Source organism: Cavia porcellus, unplaced genomic scaffold (assembly GCF_034190915.1).
Source record: "Cavia porcellus strain 051 isolate PalLab524CR breed Dunkin Hartley unplaced genomic scaffold, mCavPor4.1 scaffold_7, whole genome shotgun sequence".
NCBI lineage: Eukaryota > Metazoa > Chordata > Mammalia > Rodentia > Caviidae > Cavia > Cavia porcellus.
Window position 1 is genome coordinate 33358943 of NW_026947490.1, and position 23362 is coordinate 33382304.

At 58.0% G+C, this 23362-nt stretch overlaps 3 protein-coding genes across 5 annotated transcripts; 2 read left to right on the plus strand and 1 right to left on the minus strand.

Annotated features, from left to right (window-relative positions):
* Nucleotides 1–4620: 4620 nt before the first annotated feature.
* Nucleotides 4621–6595, plus strand: Ndufa3 (NADH:ubiquinone oxidoreductase subunit A3). Its single transcript, XM_003465462.5, has 4 exons — nucleotides 4621–4767; nucleotides 4978–5052; nucleotides 6055–6132; nucleotides 6438–6595. The coding sequence occupies exons 1-4, from the start codon at nucleotides 4758–4760 to the stop codon at nucleotides 6527–6529; spliced, it is 255 nt and encodes an 84-aa protein (XP_003465510.1). The 5' UTR covers nucleotides 4621–4757; the 3' UTR covers nucleotides 6530–6595.
* Nucleotides 6596–6602: 7 nt separating this feature from the next.
* Nucleotides 6603–10516, minus strand: Tfpt (TCF3 fusion partner). Of its 2 annotated transcripts, none has more exons than XM_003465460.5 (6): nucleotides 10153–10516; nucleotides 9610–9868; nucleotides 7899–7969; nucleotides 7301–7370; nucleotides 6998–7225; nucleotides 6603–6768 (listed from the first exon to the last, which is right to left on the minus strand). In XM_003465460.5, exons 1-6 carry the CDS (start codon nucleotides 10173–10175, stop codon nucleotides 6649–6651), a joined length of 771 nt encoding a protein of 256 aa, XP_003465508.1. In that variant the 5' UTR covers nucleotides 10176–10516; the 3' UTR covers nucleotides 6603–6648. The 2 variants fall into 2 exon arrangements, with proteins under 2 accessions (XP_003465508.1, XP_023418923.1); XM_023563155.2 differs by lacking the exon at nucleotides 10153–10516 and adding an exon at nucleotides 9965–10128.
* A 17-nt stretch (nucleotides 10517–10533) lies between these two features.
* Prpf31 (pre-mRNA processing factor 31) lies at nucleotides 10534–20843 on the plus strand. 2 transcript variants are annotated; one of them, XM_005001726.4, is made up of 14 exons: nucleotides 10534–10673; nucleotides 11043–11227; nucleotides 11339–11399; nucleotides 13417–13500; nucleotides 13831–13928; nucleotides 14591–14697; nucleotides 14898–15067; nucleotides 16273–16430; nucleotides 17815–17904; nucleotides 18311–18438; nucleotides 18520–18592; nucleotides 19022–19150; nucleotides 19236–19334; nucleotides 20504–20843. In XM_005001726.4, exons 2-14 carry the CDS (start codon nucleotides 11051–11053, stop codon nucleotides 20627–20629), a joined length of 1500 nt encoding a protein of 499 aa, XP_005001783.1. In that variant the 5' UTR covers nucleotides 10534–10673; nucleotides 11043–11050; the 3' UTR covers nucleotides 20630–20843. The 2 variants fall into 2 exon arrangements, with proteins under 2 accessions (XP_005001783.1, XP_005001784.1); XM_005001727.3 differs by having other exon boundaries at nucleotides 10656–10764.
* Nucleotides 20844–23362: the final 2519 nt, after the last annotated feature.

Genomic DNA, 23362 nt, shown 5'->3' on the forward strand with positions numbered 1-23362 from the left:
TCAGCGGCATAAGGGCCTGCCTTGCAAGCAGGCAGTCCTGCAAGCAGGCAGTCGTGAGTTCGATCTCGGGTACCAATAAAAACGAAAAAGACAAAAAAAAAAAAAAAAAAAAAAAAAAAAAAAAAAAAAAAAAAAAAGATACAGAGCTGCTTGGAGCAGGGAGCTCAGGAGTTTGATTCCAGCCAGGGTAACTCAGTGACTTACTGAGACTTGGTCTCAAATTTAAAGAGAGAGACAAAGGCTGAATGTGGTGCAGATCTGTGATCCCAGCACTGGGGAGGCTGAGGCAGGAGGATCATTGTGGGTTCTAGGGCAGTCTGTGGGCTACTTGGTGAGTTCAAGATCAGCCTGAATACAGAGCAAGACCCTATCTCAAGAAAACCACAAAGTGGGCTGGGGATTTAGCTCAGCGGCATAAGCGCCTGCCTTGCAAGCAGGCAGTCGTGAGTTCGATCCCTGGTACTGAAAAAGACAAAAAACACAAAGTAAGATGAAATTTAAAAAAATTTTTTTTGTCTTTTTTGAAACTACTTCAGGGTGGCCTTGAACTCACTTTATAACTCAGGCTGGCCTCGAACTTGTGGTGATGCGCCTGCCTCAGCCTCCCCAGTGCTGGGAGGACAGGTGTATGCCATCACTTCTTTTTTTTTTTTTTTTTGTCTTTTTCGTTTTTATCGGTACCAGGGATCGAAGTCACGACCACCTGCTTGCAAGGCAGGTGCTTATGCCGCTGAGCTAAATCCCCAGCCCAGCCCCACCACTTCTTTCTTAACTCCAGTTCATTAGATGGGGGCTTGAGTTTCCTAGTGCCAAAGCACACAGCGGCCTAGACAGCTACATTTTCTTGCGTCAGCAGAGTGGACACGCTGGGCACTGGCTGCTGGCCCCGGGACCTGAGCTGGGCTGAGCCCAGCTCTGTCCCCACAGTGAGCAGCCCCAGAAAGGACCTGTTGCTGTGGACTGGCCCTGCTGTCAGCCTAGATCCCCCAGAGCAGGCCTGGTCCTCACTGCAGTCCACAAAACTGGGCTCTGCAGGTTAGCTCGGGACCTGGAGCCACTGACCTGGATCCCCTAACTGGTGCCCGGGCTGGCTCCCCTGACCCTCTGTGCCAGCCAAGAGGATGCCCCCTGGAACTGGCCTGGCCTGTGCTTGGGGCTCTGCTGTGCTCTCTCAGGACTGTGCCCAGCTCAGGCCCACGCCTGGCTCAGGCCCTGAAATGGCTCGCATACCACAGGCTCCTGGGGACACTGGGCACACTGGGGCCCTTGCAGGGTGCTGGGCAGGGTGGAGGCAGCTACTTAGGGTGGCAGGGTCGGCCCTGAATCCTGTGTGTCTCTGGCCCTGTCTAGTTCTGTCTCTGCTTTGGTCTTTGGCACAGTCACTATCTCTGTCCCTGCCCTTTCCCTGCCTCTGTGTCTCAATGTCCTCCCGTCAGGGACTCTCCTAGCCCCCCTACCAAGCTCCATGTGGGTCCCCAGTGCCCTCCCTTGTCCCTGCCCTGGCCTAGGCCTCATCTGTCCCCAGCAGTGGTAGCTGCCACCCTGGGCCAGCCACCAATGTTGGGGGAACAGACACCACGAGGTCACAGGTCCTGGGGTGGTAGGGTGTGGGAGCTCAGCACGGGGGTGCCTGGCTCCCAGGTTGGGGAGCCCAGCAGCTGAGAGGCAGTGGCCAGCACTTGAGAGGCTGAGGCAGGAGGATTTTGAGTTCAAGTCCAGCCTGGACTACATAGTGAGACTCTGTTTTAGAAACAAACACACACACAACCAGAAAAAACAGCAGTTCATACTGAGTGTGGGTGGATATGTACTAAAACATGCTCCATCTCAGTACCCATAAACCCACCTGATGCGTATACACAGGTGTGCACCAAGGCGCATGTGCACAGGGTGCGGGTGCTCACTCAGTGCCGGCCGGGGGTGCCCTCAGGAGCAGCAGGTTGTGCCTGCAGCACACCAGCCACCCCAGCTGGGGGCCTGAAGCCAGAGCACGGAAGGGCTCACTCAGTTTGGGCAACTTAGCGAGGCTCTGTCCCCCCGCCCCCCAAATTAAAAAGTGCTGGTGCCGGAGTTCAGGGCAAAAACCTGGTTCCCCCTTTCTCCCCACAAGTGGGAAGCAGCCTATGTGTGAATTTAGGGGAGACGCCCAAGCCTATGGGAATCCAGCCATCTACACTGGGGCAAATGTTAGTCATACAGGAAACAAAAGGAACACAGAGAAAGAGAGAGAGAGACAGACAGACAGACAGTGTTGCTTGGAGGTGGAAACCTCACTGGATGAGCTATGAGGGTAAAAGGGTGAGATGAAGAGCAGTCAGGTGAAATTCCAGTGCTCCTTCAGTGAGGAAAGGGAAAAGACTCTGTGAGCACAGGGATGTGTACGGATGCCTGGGAATTTGGGTAAGGATTCAGAACATCATTTAAGAAAGATCGGAAGGGGAAGAGGGAGGCTGTCCTGTGTCCTTTAATAATGACTGAGTTCTTTTACTTGTGAATATATACCTGCTTTAATTAAAAAACTAATTCTTTATCAGACAGGGTTTCGCTGTGCAGTGCAGGCTGGTTTTGAACTCTCTATGTAGCCCAGGCTGGCCTGGAACTCATGATGATCCTCCTGCCTCAGCCTCCTGAGTGCTGGAATTATGGATGTGTGCCATCGCAGCCCGCTCTTAAAAAACTAATCTGAAGTAAATTGATAGATAACTCAAATGGTAACTGTCCCTCAGGTGATTCTTACATATGAAGTTGGAGAACAGTCAAAGTTTAAAGAAGTCTCTTACCCATAAGAAACCCATCTCAGAGGGGTGTACACCCCTCCATGGAGTACAGTGGGTTCCCACGGGGGATGTGGAGGGTTAGGGTATTGTAGAGAGTACAGGGGCTCCTGTTTCCCGAAACTTGGGCCACAGCAGTCTCAAGGGTTTCACTTGAATCAGCCCCATTTACAGACAGAAAACAGCCCTCGAGAACTGTGGTGGTTCGAGATCATAAGATGAAACCTGACTTCTCTCTTCACTATGTAATGGGTCAGTAAAGGAAGAGAAGGAGGGATAGAGGGAGAAAGGGGAGGGAGAGGGAGGAGGAGGGGGAAGAGGAAGGAAGAACGAGGGAGAAAAGAGACAGAAGACAATAAGGGAGAAAGGAGAGGAGGCAGGAGGCAAAGATGGAAATCTCTCACAGGGTTGGGCACCAGGAGGATGGTGGGGGTCCCCATCCCTCTCCCCCCACCCCAACCCAGCCCCAGCTCTGTGCAGAGGCCCCCAGGAGAGGCCAGACTCTTTTGTTTTGTTTTGTCTTGTTGAGACAGGGTCAGGCCAGCCTTGGGGTCATTTTGTGGCTCAGGCTGGTCTCGAATTTGTAGCAACCCTCCTGCCTCAACCTCCAGAGTGCTGGGATTATAGGAATGCACCACCACACTGGTCTTCTGCCAAACCACACTCCTCGTCCTCCCCTGCCCCTAACTACAGTTGTAGCCTTCCCAGTCTCCTCCAGACCCAGGGTCAGGCCCTGGTGCTCCAGATCTCCAGGGCAGTAATCTGTTTGTACCCCATTTCTCCCATGAGGGCTGGGGAGTGTGGGTCCCCGGCATCCTGCTGGGACTCGGGAGTCCTGGCTTCCAACTCCTCCTGCATCACAGTCCCAGAGTCTACACTACCTGTCCCTAGGAGTTCCGAGCCCTAGCTGCTTCTGCCTAGAAAGCCAAAAAAACCTGCCAGTCTGCCTTTCTTGTCCTGGGTCCATTGTCTGGGCCTCTGTCCCACCCCTTTACTCTGAACTGGAGTTTGAATCCCCAGTGCCCCGGTAGAGCTGCTGATCACTCTGCAGAGAAGAGAGGTGACTCGTAGAGAGCCAGCAGCTGCAGGGTCAGGGCAGGGACCTGTGGGCAGCACCCTGCATGGTGGTGCCCTCCCCTCTCCCGGGAAACAAGGTGTCACAAAGCCAGCTGTAAACCCCCTTGGGGAAGGAAAGAGCCCAGTGGGGATCCCTGGTGGCTGTCACAACCCCATGGTGCTGTGGAAAAAGTGAGAAGAGGGAATGGTTTTAACCTATTATGTTCATTTATTTGATTTAAAAGATAAAAATTGCCTGGGCGTGGTGGTGCATGCCTGTAATCCTAGCCCTCTGGGAGGCTGAGGCAGAACTGCGACTCTGAGCCCGGCTTGGGCACCCTAGCTACTTAATGGGGCAGAGCGAAGACTGCTGGAGTAACTCCCAGTCTCCTGAAAATAGGGGCCAGATCCTCTCCTCTTCAGGCGACCTGAGTTATGCAGCACAAGAAGTGCACAGGGAGAACCCAGATGAAAGTGCGCTTTCTGCCCGGGTCCACCTCGAGGTCCCTGCGACCCTGAGCGGTAAACAGGTCATTGGCCTGGGCCTCAGCTCCTTTGTCTGTAAAATGGGCCTTCACAAACAAACCGCAATGAAGATAATTTCATTCCGTTCTTGGCGGGCCACAAGAGGACTATAAGTTTCCCCTCCTCGGCAGTGACTGGGAGGGTAAGGCAGAAAAGTGATCCCAGCCAGTGCGCTGTCAGCCTTGGTCCACTTGAACCTTCCCACCCCCTATCTTCGGACATTCGCTCTGAGCTAGTGCGCACGCGCCGATTGAGCCGGAGAAGAAACCACAACTCCCAGAGGGCTCCGCGCCCTCGCTTCGGCGCTCTTGCTCCAAGGCGCACGCGCAGCCCAATCTGCAGAGCCCTGCGTAGGGACCACAACTTCCAGAGTGCTCCGCGCCCTCACCGCCGCCGAGCAACATGGCTTCTAGTGAGTCGGGCCTGCGGGTGCGCGGGGTTCTTGGAGTTGCGGGAGCCGCGGGCGGTCTGGGGGCAGAGGTGCAGCGCAACGCAACTCGAAGGCGGCCCAGGGTCCACCTAGCTTGCGCAGTTCCCAGGAGCCCCTGCGGGGCGGTGGCGCGAGAGAGCTAGGGGTCACTTGGGCAGTCCAGCAAAGGTGACCCGCGCCCTTCCACTCTAGGAATCGCCGGCTTCCTCAAGAAAGCCTGGGCCCAGGAGCCGGTGCTGTTCGTGTCCTTCACTATCGGGGGCCTCGGTGCGTGAGTCTCCCTGCCGCGGACGCGCATTCCCCGCCTCTCACTTCCCACCCGCACTGTTCCACGCTGCGCCCCCAGCGTGCGCCGCCCCTGACCTGGTGGGGATCCCTCCTGCTGTCTGCAGTGGTCTGCTGAAGAGGTGCATGGTTCCCTTACGAGGCACAAACAGGCCCAGGCCGTTCCCTGAGGATACTCCCTACGCCAATAGAATGGCCCAGGGAATTAAGGATGCGTGCCCCTTCCCTCCCGACTCTTTTGAGTTTCTTGGGGCGCGGAGTGGGAAATCTTGGATCTCCAGCAAATCCGATTGTCAACCTGTGTCCTGTCACAGCGTTGGCTGGCGTTGGAGGCTTAGTTGTGCAGGCCATAGGTCTGGGGCAAGGGGCCGGGACTCTGCAGTTAATAGCTTCCCAGGCCTTGGCGTCAGTACCCATAGCCCATGGCCACACACAGGGTAAGGCCCTGGGACAAGCCACCCACCCCAGAGAGCACTAGGCTCTTAAAGTGTGACTGGTTCAGCGGAGATGGTCCAAGGCACATCGAATTTTAAAAGGATCAGTACTGTTAATTTGTCTGTCATGTGAGAAAGGGTAACAGCTGGATCGTGCCAAGCTAACCATGCCCTTTATTGTTGATGTGGCTACTAGAAAACTTCCAGGTAGCTGCCATGTGCCTGTCAGACAGCATAGGCCTGCCCCACTCCCAGGACTCTTGGTGCTGCCCTTGTCAGCGGTTGCTCTTTGTACAATCTCTGTCCTGCTGAACTTTCCTAAGATGCTCATACCCAGTGATCACTATACTCTTCCAGTTCGGCCCCCACTTCCTCCTGTTGCAGCCCAGGAGAGCTGACTTAGCTGACGACTAGGCTCTCTTCCCTCTCTTCACCTCCCACCTCGGTAACCCCCTCCTGCCTGTAAGTGGGGGCTGCAGAAGGCCAGAGGCCTGGAATAAGCAGCCTTCTTGACCCAGCCTCCACCACACTCACCCATCTCTCCCTACAGCTATAATTCTGCCCTTGATCAGCCCCTACACCAAGTATGCCAGCATGATCAACCAGGCCACACCCTACAACTACCCAGGTAAGTGGGCCTTCCTAGAGGAGATTGGTGGTTCACGGCAGTCTGGACTCTGCCTGTCCAGGCAATACCCACTCCCCCTTCTGTTTGTATGCTTTGAGTGTTTCTTTATCAATTTCTCTTCCTGTCTCAGAGCCTGTATCCGCCACTCTCTGGGGCTCTTAGGGTGGCCCTGATTTCTCCCCTCTGCCTCTGTGTGGCCCATTCTCCGACCCTCACTACTCTTCTCTTCCTCAGCCCTTTTGCTTCTGTGGGGGGCACTGGAGACCCACCTGTATCAGCAGCCCACCTTTCTTTCCCACCCACAGTGCCTGTCAGAGATGATGGGAACATGCCGGATGTGCCCAGCCATCCCCAGGACCTCCAGGGCCCCAGCCTGGAGTGGCTGAAGAATCTGTGAACACCTCTTTCTTCAGACAGGAAGCTGGCACCTGCCCCATTCCCCCAATAAAAGTATGAAAGCCAACCCCAGCTTGTGAGTGTGTGGTCAGGAATGAGAGTTGGTTTATTGGGGTGGACTCAGTCGAAGGGTGGGCTGGCTAGGGTAGGGTAGGGCAGCAGCTTGTCAGGCCCCCGAGAAACCCAACTCGAATCCAGGGCCTCCTCTGCTTCAAAGCCAAAGTCTTCCTCTACCTTAATCTGGGGAAATGAGGAAGAGCACTTGTGGGCCTGGGGAACTGGAAGATGCCCAGCAGCCTCCCCAGCTGCCAACTGCTGTGCTCTGGACCGACCCAGGGTGCCTTCCCTCCTGTGTCACCATCCTTCCTCTCTTACCCCCACCTTTCTCCTGTCACTGTCCTCTGAGCCCCCTTCTCCTTCCTTCCCGCTGCCCCCTCCCCTGGTTCTCCCAGTCCAGGCTCCTGCCCACCTGCACAGGGGCCAGTTCCGGGGTCAGTGCTGCTCCTGGGCCCACTCGGCCCCCATCCCGCTGTGCTCGCCGCCTCTTTCGCCCGCTGGGCCCTTCTCCAGGGGCTGGGCTGCTGCTAGCTTCAGGGGGTACGGAAGTCCTTCTGGACGGGGACAGCCCCTCCTTCTCTGCAGGCTCATTCTCAGCATTGCCCGGGGTGGGGGCATCTGTGCCCTGACTGCCCTCGTCCTGGAGAGGAAGGAGGCAGATGAAGGCCATGTCCTGGGCTCCCAGTCCCCGACCCCAGGGAGGAGCAGCGCTTACCTCCAGCATGATGGTGAACTGGCTGGCCCGGTAGTCATCTCCATAGGAGTCTAGCACCCTCATGAGGAACCTATGTGGGCAGAGACAGGGCCACTGTCGCTCTTGGCTGGAGTGGAGGAGCTCTGCAGCCTGAGAGGCCTGGTAGCCAGCTCGCCTGCTGCCCAAAGCCTACCTGGCTGCCTGGAGCCTGCCTGATAGTGTTGGTTTTGCACCTGTGATGGGTGGTGACAGCCAAGGGGACAGGGAAACCTGCTGCTGGGTGATGGTGCTGCAGTGCCCACACTTGAGGCTCGATCCTTCTTCCTGGGGTACAGCAGGGCCAGGTCTGTGTGTCAGGCGCCCGGTCTGAGCTAAGCTCCTCAGCTTGTGTACACTGTGCCCCGTGGGCAGCTTGGAGGGCGAGTGCTGAGAGCTCCTGCTGAGGGCTTGGGAGCAGCCAGCTGGTCCCCCCTCCCGGTCTGCTCTGCTCTGCTCTGCCCTGCCATCAGCTCCCACATGAGCCACGTCCTGTGCTCCTGTGTCATCGGGGGCTGGATACACAGGGTGGCTGGCTGGGGTGGGGAGAGGCAGTCTAGGCTGGGGTAGGAGGGACAGCTACCTGCGCTCCTGCTGCAGCCTCCGAGTTATCCGCTGTACCTGGTGCAGCCTGTCCAGGACCCGCTCATTCACCTGTGCAGGGAGAGAGCAGTGCTTTGACACCTCTGCTCAGCGTCCAGCTCTTCCCAGGCATCAGCTCTGCTCCTCCTCCCTCCCTCAGCCCTCTCCCTCCTCCACCTGAGTGCGCTGGCCCACAGGCACAGGCCCGCACTCCTGTCTAGGGGCTTTCCTCTCCACTGGACCTGGTGTTGAACCCAGGGCCTGCTCAGGGTGCCATTTTCTGTTCTGCATTTTCACACAGCCTCAGTTGCTCTGAACTTGTGACATCCCTATCTCAGCCTCCCTAAGGCTATGTCACCATGCCCAGTGTGTGTCTTGGGGCTTTCCAGGAGCTGTCACCTCTGCTGTACCCATTCCCACAGCTCCATAGGTCCTAGCTCAACTGTCACCTGCTGAGGGAGCCCCAGGCCTCCTTATACTGTTAGACACCTCCCGGCCCACCATCCATGCAGCTGTATCCTTCTCCCTCATAGCTCCGCTTACACCCCATGTTCCTTTTGCCCTGTCTGCTCCCCAGCCTGACATGCACTCTGTGAGGGCAATGATGGTACCTGTGTCCCCCAGCCTCAGTCCCATGGCTCCATCACTGAGTGTCCTACCCTTTTCCACCTGACAGCTTTCACAAGGGCTGGCACAGACTTATGGGCCGTGCCTGGACCTGGATGGTGGCTGGGAGAAAGAGCATCATGCAGGAGGCCAGCATCACCCTAAGCACAGACCCAGAGGGAGACGGGCAAGAGTGGAAAGCCCAGTGCAGTGGCCCAAGCATGGACTCCCCCTGGCCAGAAAGGCTGGACTCAAACCCCCAGAAAGGTGTGATGGAGTCAAGACCCTGCATCCCAGCATGTGACTGTATCTGAAGACGGTCCACAGATGTAAGCAAGTTAAAATGCGCTCCTTGGGGTTTGGCCTAGCTCAGTGGCTGCGGAAACTGACGCAGACTGGCACACAGAGTAGCACTGAGAATGAAGTCACAGGCCAAGGTGACACTGCTGCTATGCATCAACACCAAGGTTGCTGGTAACAGGCAATGGAGACTGCACTGAGGCACTTGGGAACAGCCTGGTGATAACCTGGTCCCAGACTTCCCATCCCTGAACTGCAAGACAAAGCCAGGCATGGATGGCGGTGTGTGCCTGTGATCCCAGCACTCTGGAGGCCAAGGCAGGAGGACTGCTGAAGTCTGAGGCCAGCCTGGACTACACAGACCTTAAAAAAAACTTAAAACTGGAACACAGCAAATGTTAGTTACTGAACCACCAGCCTATTGTACTTTTGGAGGCTCCAGTGGCCTGAACAAACACCACATAACTGTCTTTCCTAAATCTTTCAGAGACCTGACCCTCCTCCCTTTAAAGCCCTTCACCTGCTCCAGAATCCAGAAAGAAAGAACTCCAAGATTCTTGCCCTGCTGCTCTTGCCCAAGAGGATCTGAGCCCTGCTTCTGCCCCATCCTCCTATCCATCAGGGAGGCATTCTGAGTTACTCCGTGCAGCCGGAACCTGAGTCTAGAGCAGGGGCCGTGGGACGGAGAGGAAGCGAACCCACGCAAGTCTGGGCGTGGGGAGGCCAGAGCGTCTCTGGTCAGGGAGGCTCAGAGCTGGCAGCTTGGCCCGGGAGGTGACCCAACACGGGTCTCCGCACTCACCTACCTGCTCGATCTCCCTGCAGCGCCGGACCAGCGCCTGGTACTTCCTGCGGTTCAGCTCCCGCTGGCGCCGCCGCTGCCCTCGGGCTGCCTCCTCCTCTTCGTCGCGCTCCCGGAGCCCCGAGCCCCCCAAGCCGCCGGATACAAACTCCACTTCGGTCTCTAGCTCGCTCTCCAGGATGTGCCCGCCGAACAGCGGGGGCAGCGCCAACTCTGAGCCTGGCGGCGCCGAGAACTCCTCGAAACCCACGGCTGCCATGGTTCTGCAGGGCCAGAGGGGTTGAGGGGCGCCGGATCCCAGTTTTCCAGCCCCACCTCATTCCTCGTTCCTCCTCCTCCATGCTCCCGATCTCACACACCCAGATTCCGTCTGATCCCCGGTGTTCTCCGGTGCAGACGCCAGGCCTACCCCGTCGGTGGTTAACGTGTAACAATTGCACAAACTACAACCCCCAGCAGACCCCGGGGAACAGGACAGAGCGGCGCATCCCGGGCCGCAGCGTCCTCTGGGTGCGCGGCCTGTCCCCGCCCACGGCTCGCCACTCACCCCTCTCTCTGCTCCAGCTCCATCTCTCCCGTTCCCGGCCCCTAAGCCGCACCACTTCAGCCTCAAGCGTCTAGGTTGAGCCGTGCGCAGAACTACTGGTCCCATCAGGCTTCGAGGTCCAGGAAGCCAGGGGCCTTCTGGGAGTTGTAGTTTTTCAGTTCCGGTTTCGTTTACTCTACTCTCATGGCCCTAACTGAAATCACGGTTTCAAGACCTTCTTTTGTTTTCTACGCTGCTACCAGTTGTCTGCGCCGCTACCGGTTTTATTCTTGTCTTGATGCTCAGCAATGGGCACAGGGATTCGTCGCGTAGCCGGCTCTGTGCCCGGGGCCACGAGCCCGCTGAACCCCTCCTCAAGCCCGGTAGCCAGTCTGCGCCCGAGGTCGGGCGCTAAGAGTGTTCTTCCAGCTGGCCAATCAGAGCGCAGCTTTGTCGCGTTGGCGCACGTGACACGTCATCAATGAGCGCCCGCCTTGTAGCCTGGCTAATCTCCTAGGGACCGCGGTTCGCGGGGGGAAGAGGTAAGTGTTCTGGGGGGTAACGCGAGACCGGGAGGCCCCGCTCCTGGGTCTGCAGGAGGAAGCGTGTGAGGAGAAAGCAGGAACCTTACAGGTTGGTCCCCAAAGGCCTCGTGTGCTATGGCCCTGTCAGGAGTGAGACCGCTCCCTCCCCTTGCGGAGCGTTGACTGACGCTCCGGACTCAGGCTCGGAGAAGGAGCCACTTAGTCCCCAATGTGTGAAGGCTCGAGGATGGACGCGGCCTCGGGGAGCCTGCACGCTGGCGGGGTTGATGAAGAAGCACCAGGGTCTCCTAGGGGAGGGCTGCTTCTGTAATAAAGCGGGACCGGCCAGGGGCAGCTTTGCGGAACCTTGCGCATCCTTTTCCCTAGGCCTTGGGATGTCTCTGGCAGATGAGCTCTTGGCCGACCTTGAGGAAGCAGCAGAAGAGGAAGAAGGAGGAAGCTATGGCGAGGAAGAAGAGGAGCCGGCCATCGAGGATGTGCAGGAGGAGACCCAGCTGGATCTCTCTGGGGATTCGGTCAAAAGTATCGCCAAGCTGTGGGACAGCAAGATGGTGAGGGGGCGCGGGGGTGCGAGATTCTGCAGATCGAAGCTCCCAGGACGTGGCGCAGTGGAAACTTCTCGCCGAAGAGCCCCCGGTGACTCGGTTCTCCTTCCCTGACAGTTTGCCGAGATCATGATGAAGATCGAAGAGTACATCAGCAAGCAAGCCAATGCTTCGGAAGGTACTTCCTCCCTCTCAGCTTCCCCTCTTCATTCTCCGTCAAGCCTCGCGGCTCCTTTGCACCTTGTGGCTTACATATTGAGCATTTGTCCCTCTCAGTCTTTCCCAGAGCCCTCTTTCTGTCCATCCCACCTCCATCCACTTCTCCCTGAAAAACACTGTACAGTAGAGTCCTCATTTTGTGCTGAGTGCTTACGAATTGTGGTAGAACTTGTCTCAGAGTTCCCCAGATGGGCCAGATGTGTTGGCACAGGCTTTAGTCCCATTCTCTAGGAGCCTGAGACAGGAGGATCACAGGTTTGAGTATAGGCCCCACAACGTAGCAACTTAAAAAGATCCTGTCTCAAAACAAGGAACATAAAAGGTTGGTAACATAGCTCAGTATAAATGGCCTAGGTGCAAGCCACAGTACTGACAATTAAATACTTAAATAAAAGTCCTGAGTTGCAGTAGCAGACGTGACCAGTTGCAGGGTTTTGCCACATCTGCAAACCATGTGTTCTATGTCTACTTCAGATTCTTTCCAAATCAGTGAGCGTTTTTTTCTCAAGTATAAGTAGGATTTGAATGTGTTATTGCTGAGAATGGAAACCTGGAACATCTGGGTACATACAGAAGTCAGCATGAGCTAAGTACCCTACTGTTAGGGCATCAGCTGGAAGCTTTTGTAGGTTCTGGCTCTGCAGAACTTGGGATCATGTCTTAAGCACTCAGCACGCCTGCAGGGCAGGCCTGTGCCAGATCCGGGTCTCCTGGGCAGGGCGGGACTGTGGACTCTGGAGAGAGTTGCTGGGCATAGGAAGGATATAGGCAGAATGCAGGTTCGGAGAGATCATTGCACTCTTCCTTTAATGTTTGTTTGGATCCTTAGTAAAATCAGCCCAGATCCCAGGCAGTCTGTGGTAGGTCACTTTGTAGCTAGGGACAGCCTGGAGGCCCAGGAAGGACAGAATGGCCTCACCCTGGGGGCAGATATGTGACTAGAGTCCAGAGCATGAGCCCATTTGCCAGGCAGAGAAGGGGTGGAAGGGGCCCCAGACAAGGGAGCAGCATGGCCGCACCTCAGACATCAGGAGCACCGGGAAGGCTCAGGAAGGAGCCAGATCCTGCTGGGGCCCAAGGCCAGGCGAGGAGTTTCGGGTCCAAGGAACTACAGGGAGGGACATTTCCTGAGCTCAGGCTGGGTGTTGGGTGGGGCTGGTGTTGATCAGTGTCTGGTGGTAGGGGAGCCCAGGTGTAGTGTGGGTGTGGTGGAGACGTCAGCAGGAAGCTGCTCCATCACCACCTGGAGGCCAGGGGTGTTTGGGCAGGGCTGGGACAGATTGCAGCTCCCTGCCCAGGGTCAGCTCTGTTTGCCCTGCACAGCATCAGGCAGTGTGGCCTCTGAGCCTCTCTTTGCAAGTCCAGTTCAGTGTGGACCTGCCTTGGCCATGGGTGAGGTAAATCAGCTCCTGTGGAATGCAGAGCGGCACCTGGAGGGCCCGATGGGTCTTTGTGTGTTGGCTGCTCCAACGTCAAGCCCTGATGATACTGCGTTACCAGTACTGTGCAGAGTACTTTCTAGAAGCCTAGGAAAAGGGAGACACAGCCTCTGGTAGAGATCAGAAGCGGACTGGCAGGACTTGGCCCGGCCGGGTGTAGTTGGGTGGTGTCAGGTGGAGCCAGGCAGAGAGACAGGGCTCGAAGGCAGAGAGGCCATGCACCAGGGTGGATTGCCTGGGTCTGCGCACCTTGGGTGCAGCCATGGGTGGCATAGGTGCAGGACTCGTCATTGGGCGTCCACAGACAGGGCGACCTTGAGTATCATTCTGGGACACTAGGGAGCCATAGGAGGCTCTATACAAGGCGAGGTCAGGTCTAGACCTGTCGGAGGTCAGGACAGATGGGGGAGGAGGGAGTGGAGGCAGGCTGTGGGCACAGCCTTGCCGGTGTCTGATGTCTGCTTCAGCCTCGAGCTGTCTCCCCACTGCTTGCCCCCTGCTGGCTTGGGTACAGACATAGCCCCATCCTCTCCACAGTGATGGGACCAGTGGAGGCAGCCCCTGAGTACCGAGTCATTGTGGATGCCAACAACCTGACTGTGGAGATCGAGAACGAGCTGAGTGAGTGCTAACGGAAGTGGGGGCCCTCTGTGTCCTGTTTGGCCCCTGTGGGCGCCGGCCCATACCCTTGTACTGGCGCTGACCTGGTATGCCCGAGAGGAGGACGAATGGTCCTTCCCTCAGGGCCTGTCCAGAAGCTGCACATGGTCACTTCCACTTCTAGCTGGTGACCAAGGTGGCCAGGGGATCTGAAAGGAGTTGGGGCATAGCCTTTGTGCCTGGTGTCCGGGTGCTAAGCTGCAGTCCCGAGGGAAGGAGGAGGAGGGGGGAGCAGGCATCAGGACCGACATGGGCCTGCCCTCCTCATGGAATGGCCCTCTCTGTCACCAGACATCATCCACAAGTTCATCCGGGACAAGTACTCGAAGAGGTTCCCTGAGCTAGAGTCCTTAGTCCCCAACGCGCTGGACTACATCCGTACGGTCAAGGCAAGTGGGGGCTCCGGGAGTGCAGGCTTAGCACGGTGGGGTGGGGACCTGCAGAGGGTCCTCTCCTACCCTGAGGGGCTCTGGGGTCCCCAGCAGTGCGTGGGGCTGGTAGCATTGAGACCTTAATAAAGGCTGGCACACAGATGGGGCCATCCAAGTGCTGAGGTCCTGTGGGAATCAGACAGCATCGAGTCCAAAGGGACAGCTGAGACTGCAGGGGTCAGGGAGGCTTGGCCTTGAGGCTTCTGCTGTTTTGGAGAAGCCAAGGGGCAGAGCTGGGTACCTTGGTGCACGCCTGTCATCCTAGCAGTCTGGGAGGCCGAGGCAGGAAGGTCACAAGCTAGAATTGAGCCTGGGCAGCTGAGTGGGTCCCTGCCTGTGTGCAGATCAGGGCTTGGCAGAGGAAGTCCCACGTGGCCTGCTCTGATTTGGAGTGGACCTTGGCCTGCTCAGTGGGGCACATCTTCCTGCTCTACCCCTCCTGGCTTGTGGAGCTGCCAGGGTGCTGATGCTTCGAGCAGTGAACTTCTGGGGACTCGTAGGAGGCAGGAGGGTCCTCAGTGTACAGACCCCAGGGTTCCCAAGCGAGACCTGATGGAGTACAAAGTGGAAGACCTGCTGTGTCCTTTGTGAGGCCCTGACTCTGCCTTCCCCACCCCCAGGAGCTGGGCAACAGCCTGGACAAATGCAAGAACAACGAGAATCTGCAGCAGATCCTCACCAATGCTACCATCATGGTGGTCAGCGTCACGGCCTCCACCACGCAGGGGTACGGATGCCCCGGACCAGCTGACGTGGGCAGAGATGGCAGGCGGGGACTTGGGCCCCGACCCAGGGCTCACATGGGCAGGGAGCCTGTACACACACGCACACAAGCACTTGCACCTGCATGTGAGCTCACACATTGTGGGGCAGACGGGCAAGTGGGTGGAGGCAGGACCCCCAGCAGGCCCATCCTGTCCCCTGCAGGCAGCAGCTCTCTGAGGAGGAGCTGGAGCGGCTAGAGGAGGCCTGTGACATGGCGCTGGAGCTGAATGCCTCCAAGCACCGCATCTACGAGTACGTGGAGTCCAGAATGTCCTTCATCGCCCCCAACCTGTCCATCATCATCGGGGCGTCCACAGCAGCCAAGATCATGGGTGAGGCTCAGGGCAGGGTATTCAGGGCAGCTTCTGCTGAGGTGGGTGCCTCGGGGAAGTGGAGGCCCCAGAGCCCTGTTCCCTGTCCTTTGCTTGCTGGAGGTCATCAGCCACCAGGCTGGCACAGGCAGAGTGGATAGATGGGCGCAGAGTGGGGCTTAGCTTGGGGCCTTGGTCAGCAGGAGCATGAAGGTGGGCCCACAAGCCTCTGTGTTCCATGTGCCGCATGCGGGTTCCTGCACCCTGACCCTCTGCGGCTCCTGCCACTCCTAAGCTCACTCAGTGCCCTGGCTGGGGCTTCACGTTTTTGTCCCTGGTGGTCACTGGCAGCTGTCCAGTTTTCTCTGGCTCTGATGAGTGACCATGTGTCTGGTCCACTTTGTCACCCCTCTCTGGCTGCTGGCTGCTGGTGGGCATTAGGGAAGACCCCGATCAGCGCTCTCCCCAGCTTCTGGGGCACCCCTGCACCCTGGGGCTCATGTCCTCCTCCAGCTTCCGAGTCCCCTTGCTTCACTGGTGCTGTCTCCCCTGCCACCTCTTCCACTGTGAGACCTCCTGCAGTTGGGTCCCTCTCCAGTGTGTAGTGCCTTCACCGTGTCTAGGGGGCCACTTGGACCACTCTGGCCGTGCTCAGTTCACTACGCCTGTGCTGGAGGCTCTTCCTGGGGTCCTCTAGCAGAGGGGACAGGCTCCCCAGTCCCAAGAGTCCTGTGCCAGGTCCCTGTCCGTGGCTGGAATGTGTCCCACAACTCCTTTCCCCTCCCTGTGCTCACGCAACTCACTGGAACCAGCCAGACCCAGGGCCTGTGGCTGCCGGGAGCCCTTGGTTTGACCATAGGCCCAGCACTCAGGGCGCTGAGGCAGGGGAGCACTGCGAGCTCAAGGCCAGCCTGGGGTACCCAGTAAACTCAGGGCTAGCTTGAACTGCCCAGCGAGGCCTTGTCTCAAAAAGCAAAACAAAAACATGGATATTGGTAAAATCAGCATTTGGGGCTGCATGGGGTCAGCTTCCTCTTGGGATCAGTACTTACTACCAAGCACCCTCGGGGAGGTCGCTGCCCCTCTGAGCTGCCCGCACATCTGTCCCCATTGACCCGAGCTGCTCCGGCCCTCGCAGTCAGGGCCAGCACCCCCCTCGTGCAGCAGTGCAGCGTGCAGCAAACCCCCACAGCAGCGGCGTCTCTCCTGTCCCCAACCCCGTGCAGGTGTGGCTGGCGGCCTGACCAACCTTTCCAAGATGCCCGCCTGCAACATCATGCTGCTCGGCGCCCAGCGCAAGACACTGTCCGGCTTCTCATCCACTTCAGTGCTGCCCCACACCGGGTACATCTACCACAGCGACATTGTGCAGTCGCTGCCCCCGGTGAGCCCCCACCTGGCACCTGCACCCTCCAAGCTGGGCACCTGTGAGCCTTGGACCGGAACAGCGCTGCAGCCTGATCCCAGGAGGGCAGGGCAGGCCTTTCTCACCAAGCCAGTGGCCCAGTGTACTTGACATTTCCAAAACACTGCTCTGTAATGGCAGAAAACACAAATTTCAGGGACATGTGGACAGGTCCTTTTATTGTAAACACTGTGTTTTAAAATTTTGTTTTTTACTGGGCTGTGTGTTTGAGACAAGGTCTTGTTATATAGTTGAGGTTGGCCTTGAACTTACCGTGTAGCCCAGGCTGGCCTTGACTTTCAGTGATGTTCCTGCTTTAGCTTCCTGGATGCTAGGATGACAGATGTGCGCCCCCATGCCCAGCTTTATTATCATTTAAGAGGCTCCCTTTTGCGAAAAGATGCAGCTGCCTTCTGTAACGGGCTTGCGGATTTTGAAGCAGCTGAAGGGAACGCTGATGATACTGTGGTGACCAGCCAATGCAGGGACAGTGTGGGCCTGGCAGGCAGACCCCCGGTGTGGTGGCCAAGGTTTTGGGAAGCCTGATTTTACTAGGTCCTCCCAGCTGAAGTTTTCCTCTGCTTCGTCTCACTGCCTGCCCCATATCTGCCGCCCAGTACATAGCTGGGGAGAGCATGGCGAGCCAGTCCAGTCTGAGAGTAGCTGAGGCCCTCTACCCCATGCTCAGCCCTTTCTGCGCTGGTAGAGTGCAGGCATCAGGCCTGGTCCACCTCCCTCCGAAGGTGGGGCCCCTGGGACCCTGGGCTGGCTGCTCCTGAGGGTCCAGCGCTAGGAGCAGGGCTGCAGCACCCATCAGCACCCCTCTTTCTCCGCCTATCTGGACAGACTGGCACGGGCTCTTGATGCTGTGGCTGCCTGGAAAATGGGACAGTGACTGGTGGCCTGAGCTGAATTTGGCGGAGATGGACCTGGGAGGGCTCCTGCAGGCACTGGCTAGTCTTAACGTCATATCGTCACCGGGCCTGCTGTCATTACCCAGCTTTCTGTTGTCAGCTGTGATGCGCCCCTCGTTTTCCGCTTCAGTGTAAACTGGGGGAGGAGAGTGGGTATCTCTCTCCAGGCCTGGGGTGCATGCCTTCATCCCAGCGCTCGGAGGCTGAAGCAGGAGGATTGCAGGTTCAGGGCACCTGAAGACCCTGCCTCAAGAGGTCCTGGTTTGGTTCCTGGTACTGGGAAACAAGTAACCAAGTGTGGGCCTTTCAGGGGGCCATTAGGGCGGACAGGCCACAATGTGCAGCCCCTTTCCTGGAACCTGGGGCCCAGCCAGGCCAGCCCCCTGGGAGAGGCAGCCTCTGGCCCCTCCTGTCTGGCTCACAGACTCCACTCACTACTGTTGCTTCAGGATCTGCGGCGGAAGGCAGCCCGGCTGGTGGCTGCCAAGTGCACTCTGGCTGCCCGCGTGGACAGTTTCCATGAGAGCTCAGAGGGGAAGGTGAGTGTCTGGGAGCACCTTTGACACAGCAGGCAGGGCCTCGGTGGGCCTGGGTGTCTGAATCCCGGGCTGTCGATGGGCAGTGTGGTTTGTTGCTTAAGTATGGAGATACTAGGATTGGGACAGACCGCACAGCTTCCTGTCTGCCTGGGGGCTGCAGCTAAGGTGGAGATACCAGGAGGGATCATCGGGCTTGTCCTGAGCAGAGCTGGGGTGGGGTGGGGGGCTGGGGACAGCCAGGGAGCGGGCAGTCCTAGGAGCCTGCTGTCAGGAGGATTCCCCCCACAGAGGCGGAGTCAGAGCCGAGGTTTGAAGCACGTGAGGCACTGGATGAGAATTGGTCCCCAGCACCCCGGGATAGTGTGTGACGTTGGGCAGCATCCTGCATCTCCTGCTGCCTTCCTAGGTGGGCTACGAGCTCAAAGATGAGATTGAACGCAAGTTTGACAAGTGGCAGGAGCCCCCTCCGGTGAAGCAGGTGAAGCCCCTACCTGCACCCCTCGACGGGCAGCGGAAGAAGCGCGGGGGCCGCAGGTAAGGGCCTGGGGATGTCCCGGGGTTGGCTGGGCCACGGAGAGGTGAGGCCAGCACCCCAGGGGATCCCTCACCCCCCAGGTACCGCAAGATGAAGGAGCGGCTAGGACTGACAGAGATCCGGAAGCAGGCCAACCGCATGAGCTTCGGAGAGGTCAGACCCCTTCTGCAGGCCTCTGCACGCCATAGCCGCCTGCTCAGGGCTGGGGCCATGCCGGCCCAGAACCACCTGTGGGCTGCCCTCACTTGGCTGCCCAGCTGCCCATAGGCCTCTGCGCCCAGGCTCCTCAGCTGGGCCCCAAAGGCCTTGCAGGGTAGTCCCTCCTACCCCAGGGTTCCCCGCTGTGCATGACCCACCACAGGCTGCATGCCCCCTTCCTCACATCAAAGCACTGTCCCCATCTGGTGTCACGGCAGCAGGGCAGCTACCCTGGTGCTGGACACACCACACAGCCCCTCGCAGCCCAGCTCAGCACCCTCTGGGTTCCCTGAGTCCCCAGCACAGAGGTGGGCACACCATAGGCTTCTTGGGGGGTCACCTGAGGCTGCCCAGCCACACCACCTCTGAGTTCTCCTCCCTCAGATAGAGGAGGATGCCTACCAGGAGGACCTGGGCTTCAGTCTGGGCCATCTAGGCAAGTCGGGCAGTGGGCGCGTGCGGCAGACACAGGTGAATGAGGCCACCAAGGCCAGGATCTCTAAGACACTGCAGGTACGGGCCAGGGATTGGCCAGGTGGGGTGCAGGGAGCGATGGGCGCCTGGGGGATTCTGGATCACAGCCCTCTTCCCCCCGCAGCGGACCTTGCAGAAGCAGAGTGTGGTGTATGGCGGGAAGTCCACCATCCGGGACCGCTCCTCGGGGACAGCCTCCAGCGTGGCCTTCACTCCTCTCCAGGTACTACAGCCCCACCACCATGGAGGTAGGGAGCCCCACTCTAGCCCCCAGGGCCCTGGCAGGTGTCTCTTTTCCCCTGCAGTGAAGGTGTAGTGGGACTGGTGTAGGGGCGGGAGCCACTGGACACATGAGGCTCGGGGCAGCTCCCAGCTCTGTGCCTTTAGAGTTGGGGCTATCGGGGGCTTGGGGTTTAGCTCAGCGGCATAAGCGCCTGCCTTGCAAGCAGGCAGTCGTGAGTTCGATCCCTGGTACCGATAAAAATGAAAAAGACCAAAAAATAAAAAAAAAATAGAGTTGGGGCTAGGGCCATGGCCAGGTGACCCAGCTCCAAGCCTCTGGTCACTGCATTCCAGGTAGCTGGGGTGACTATACCTCCTATGCCTCTGTTTACCAGAGGAAATCGAGTCTATCTCCTTGTCAGGATTGGTGAGCTCACATCCGTGGAGCCATCCAGGTCCCAGCAGTGTTCCAGGGCTGGGAAGAAAGTGACAGCAGGAAAGACAAGCCTGGCCCCGTTGGAGGTTATGGGTGGCAGGGGACACAGTGAGTTAGAGGGTGGTGGGTGTCAGACAAACACAAAGAAGGAGACGGTGTCTGTTTTAAAGCAGCCAGGAGGCCTCAGCAAGAAGGTGAGAATTACCACATTGAAGACAGTCTAGCTGAGGTGACACGCTGACATCCCGGCCCTGGGAGGCTGAGGCAGGAAGATCTCAAGGTTCAGCTTAGCCTGGGCAACTTAGCGAGACCTTGTCTCAGAAAACAAAAAAACAAACAAGGGCTGGGGCGTAGCTCAAAGCAAAAGCCCTGGGTTCAATCCCAGTACTGGAAGAAGGAAGGACGAAGGGACTGGCATTTTCACGGTCCCTGGTGTTGCAGTTTGTGTTGGAACTGCAGACAGGACACCTTCCTCTGGGACTCAGCTACCTCCTGGGGCAGCCCCGTGGGCCTGGGCTTCCTTGGATGTGGCTTTCAGTGTCCCCAGGGACTGCCCTGAGACTCCAGCTGCCCCTCCGCTCCTTCCCCTATTACCTGGGTACGGGCCCCTGGAGGGGACAGGGACTTGGAGACTGCAGTGGTCCTCGTGCCTGCCGAACCGAGGGCCACCAAGAGAGCCCAAGGACCGTGGCAGATCACAGTCCTCTTCCTGTCACCTCCTTTTCCCCACCCAGGGCCTGGAGATTGTGAACCCGCAGGCAGCAGAGAAGAAGGTGGCCGAGGCCAACCAGAAGTACTTCTCCAGCATGGCCGAGTTCCTCAAGGTCAAGAGCGAGAAGGGCGGCATCACATCCACCTGAGAGCCTGCCAGGGGGACTGTGCTGGGCAGGGTCCTGCAAAGAGTCGCCCATCTCTGCATCAGTGCTGGCGGGGTACCCTGGGATGAGTGTGTCCCACTCGGGGCAGAGAGGTCTCGTGCTCGTGGCTTTCTAATTTTAACTATGGGACAGGAGATGCCTTCTGTGGCGAGAGTACAATTAAAAGTATGGCCTCTGGTCTGAGGTTTGTCCTGGGGCCTGCTTGTCCTTCCATACCGGTAGGAGCCCCGGCCTTGACCCAGCCCTGCCTGAGCTCTGCAGAATCTCTGTCCTTCGATCCAAGTCCCTAGGGCAGTGGCCACACTTTCCAGCCACCCATAGCCTGCCCATGGAGTGGGGCCTACCGGGAATCCCAATACCCCGAAGGTGATGGTGGTTAAGGGGCCTGAGAAGGGGAGGCAGGGGGACTTCTTGTCTGGTGGGAAGTGATGGCTGTAAAGTTCCTACCAGGTGAGCTGCACACTCACATGCGCATGCACACACACACTGTCCTAGGAAGAGGCCCAGCTGAAGGTGGTCACTCACAGGGCTGGGAAAGTGGGCATCCAGGACATGTCACGGGACTGGGGAAGCTTAAGGAAAATCAGCCCCTGGGCTCCACAAAACTGATCATTCAACTTCTGAGGTTCTGCCCTTTGAGGCAGGGCTTCACTCTAGTTTAGGCTGGCTTCAAACTCACTATGTAGCACAAGGTATCCTTGAACCTGGGGTGACCCTCCTGCCTCAGCCTCCTTGGTGCTGGGATTACAGGTGTGAACCACCACACCCTGCTCAGGACTTCTTAGTTGCTGTACAGTGGGTCTCCGTGGTTTCCTAGTTCTGTCTTTGAGATCTCGTTCTGTTCCCTTTTTTGGGCCTTGAACTGTCAGGGCTGCTTTTTGTCCCAGACTCCTGTTCCAGCTGCAGTCCAGGGCACCACCTTTGTACCACAGCCCCTCGGACTCTCCCAGGGGCTACACACTGATTTCCTCCTTGGCTGGGGCCTGCCAGACTTGATCCTGGTGGCTTTAGGTCTGCAGCTTTGCCCCATCTGCTTATCTGTCTGCCATGCTTTTGCTGCCCCTGAGGCCATTGAGAACTCCGCTTCCCCAGGGCCCAAGTATACTTGGCATCTGCCACTGACAGTGGAGTGGATGTGCGGGGAGCTGTGACTGCCCCAAGGTGGACCTGTGGTGGCAGCCGCAGCAGGGAGGGTAACAGCTGGCTGGCTCTGTACTGAGAGCGCCCAGCTGCCAGGGAGCCTGGGGAAGCAGCAGCCCATTGGAGGGCCCTGGCTCTTCAGGCTTCGGTGTAAGAGGAGGTGGCAGGAGGAAGGCAGTCTGGGCTGGCAGGGTGGCTTTCTCTGGGGAAGGGCATTGTGGCGCGTTCCACTCCAAGCTTGTTGCCTGCTGCTCCACCTTGCACTTTAATAATCCATGCGGTCTCCCCTGAATTTTAACTATTCACTCCTCCCAAGCCTCCATGATTTCATCCTGCAGGTTAATCATGAACTCCTGGCCAGGTCCCCCAGCAGTGAGGCTCAAAACTCAGTGCTTATAGGTGGGCGTGGTGGCACACACCTGTACTCCCCGAAGGCAGGAGGGCTGGGAGACTCTGTCACAAACAAAACGATTCAGTGCTTCAGAATTACCTGGAAGGTTTCTTAAAACAGTCGCTGGGCACCTTTGGATTCTGTTTTGTTAGAATGGGGCTCAAAAGCACGATTGAGACACCCCTGGGGTGGGGTGCTCTGCTGACCAAGGGCCACCCCTTGAGGACCCACAGCGCCCTAGCGCTGCTTGGGTGCAGGGGGCTCCTGGGTAAGCCGCACACTGGTATCATCTCTGGAAACCTCGCTAATGCCTGGCTCCCACGCCAGCACAGGAGTTAGTGTGATGTTGATTCCATGATGCATCCGTGCCTGAGAACCCCACTTTGCACCCCCAGGGCTCCAAGCGTTAAGTGTAGACTAATAGCACACTTCGGAGCTTGTCGGGGCTCCAGAATCACAGTCTACTTTTTTTCGTTTATTCTGAGGTGGCCTCATGAGGTACCCCAGGTTGGGTTTGCACTTGGCATCCTCCTGCCTCACTTCCTGAGGGCTGGGATTACAGGTGTGCAGCGCCCCAGCTGCCTCATCACGTGATTCCGACCGGGACGGTGTAGAGTGAATGGCTCGGGACGTGTTCAAGCTGGCTTCAATTCTGGATTTGCCTTATTCTTTTCCACTTAGCGGTCAGGGCCAAATCGGGTATGCTTTCACTACGTGGCGCTGGCCGGTCCCAGTTCCTGGAAGCGCAGCGCTCAGAAAGCTCCAAGCACAGATCACGTTCGTTCCTCTACTCATGCGCCAACGCCCACTTAGTGCTAAAATCCAGACGGGGGCCTCTAGTGGGCCCCGGCCGCCTCTGCTCCGCACGGGGCCAGCAACTTTCCCAGCTTCCTCCCTTCCTCCACCGGGCAAGCAGAGACACAAGGAGAAAGAAGAGCCTGTTCCGGGACGCCGACACGCCCACCTGGGCGGGGACGCGCCGGACATAGAGGATGCTCTGGAGTCCGCACCTGGCTGCTACAGCCTGGGTCTCGCGCGCTACGCGCAGGTGCCGCCTCCTCGCAGCGCGATTGGTTGAACTGAGATAAGTGACAACGATCAGAGCCAGAGAAGGGGAAAGGGGTGCGCCAGCTTGCCCAGTTCCTCCTCCTTGACCCGGTGGCTGTTTTAATTGGCAGATGACT

Bases quoted from the DNA above. Each gene is read 5' to 3' on its own strand.
- Ndufa3 (XM_003465462.5), top strand. The intron at 5,053-6,054 runs GTGCGTGAGTCT...CTCTCCCTACAG, and splicing joins CTTCACTATCGGGGGCCTCG to CTATAATTCTGCCCTTGATC. The intron at 6,133-6,437 runs GTAAGTGGGCCT...TCCCACCCACAG, and splicing joins CACACCCTACAACTACCCAG to TGCCTGTCAGAGATGATGGG.
- Tfpt (XM_003465460.5), bottom strand. From the start codon at position 10,175: ATGGAGCTGGAGCAGAGAGAGGG. The intron at 7,226-7,300 runs GTAAGCGCTGCT...CTTCCTCTCCAG, and splicing joins AGTTCACCATCATGCTGGAG to GACGAGGGCAGTCAGGGCAC. The intron at 6,769-6,997 runs GTGGGCAGGAGC...TCATTTCCCCAG, and splicing joins CGGAACTGGCCCCTGTGCAG to ATTAAGGTAGAGGAAGACTT.
- Prpf31 (XM_005001726.4), top strand. From the start codon at position 11,051: ATGTCTCTGGCAGATGAGCTCTTGGCCGACCTTGAGGAAGCAGCAGAA. The intron at 13,929-14,590 runs GCAAGTGGGGGC...CCCCACCCCCAG, and splicing joins ACTACATCCGTACGGTCAAG to GAGCTGGGCAACAGCCTGGA. The intron at 14,698-14,897 runs GTACGGATGCCC...TGTCCCCTGCAG, and splicing joins ACGGCCTCCACCACGCAGGG to GCAGCAGCTCTCTGAGGAGG.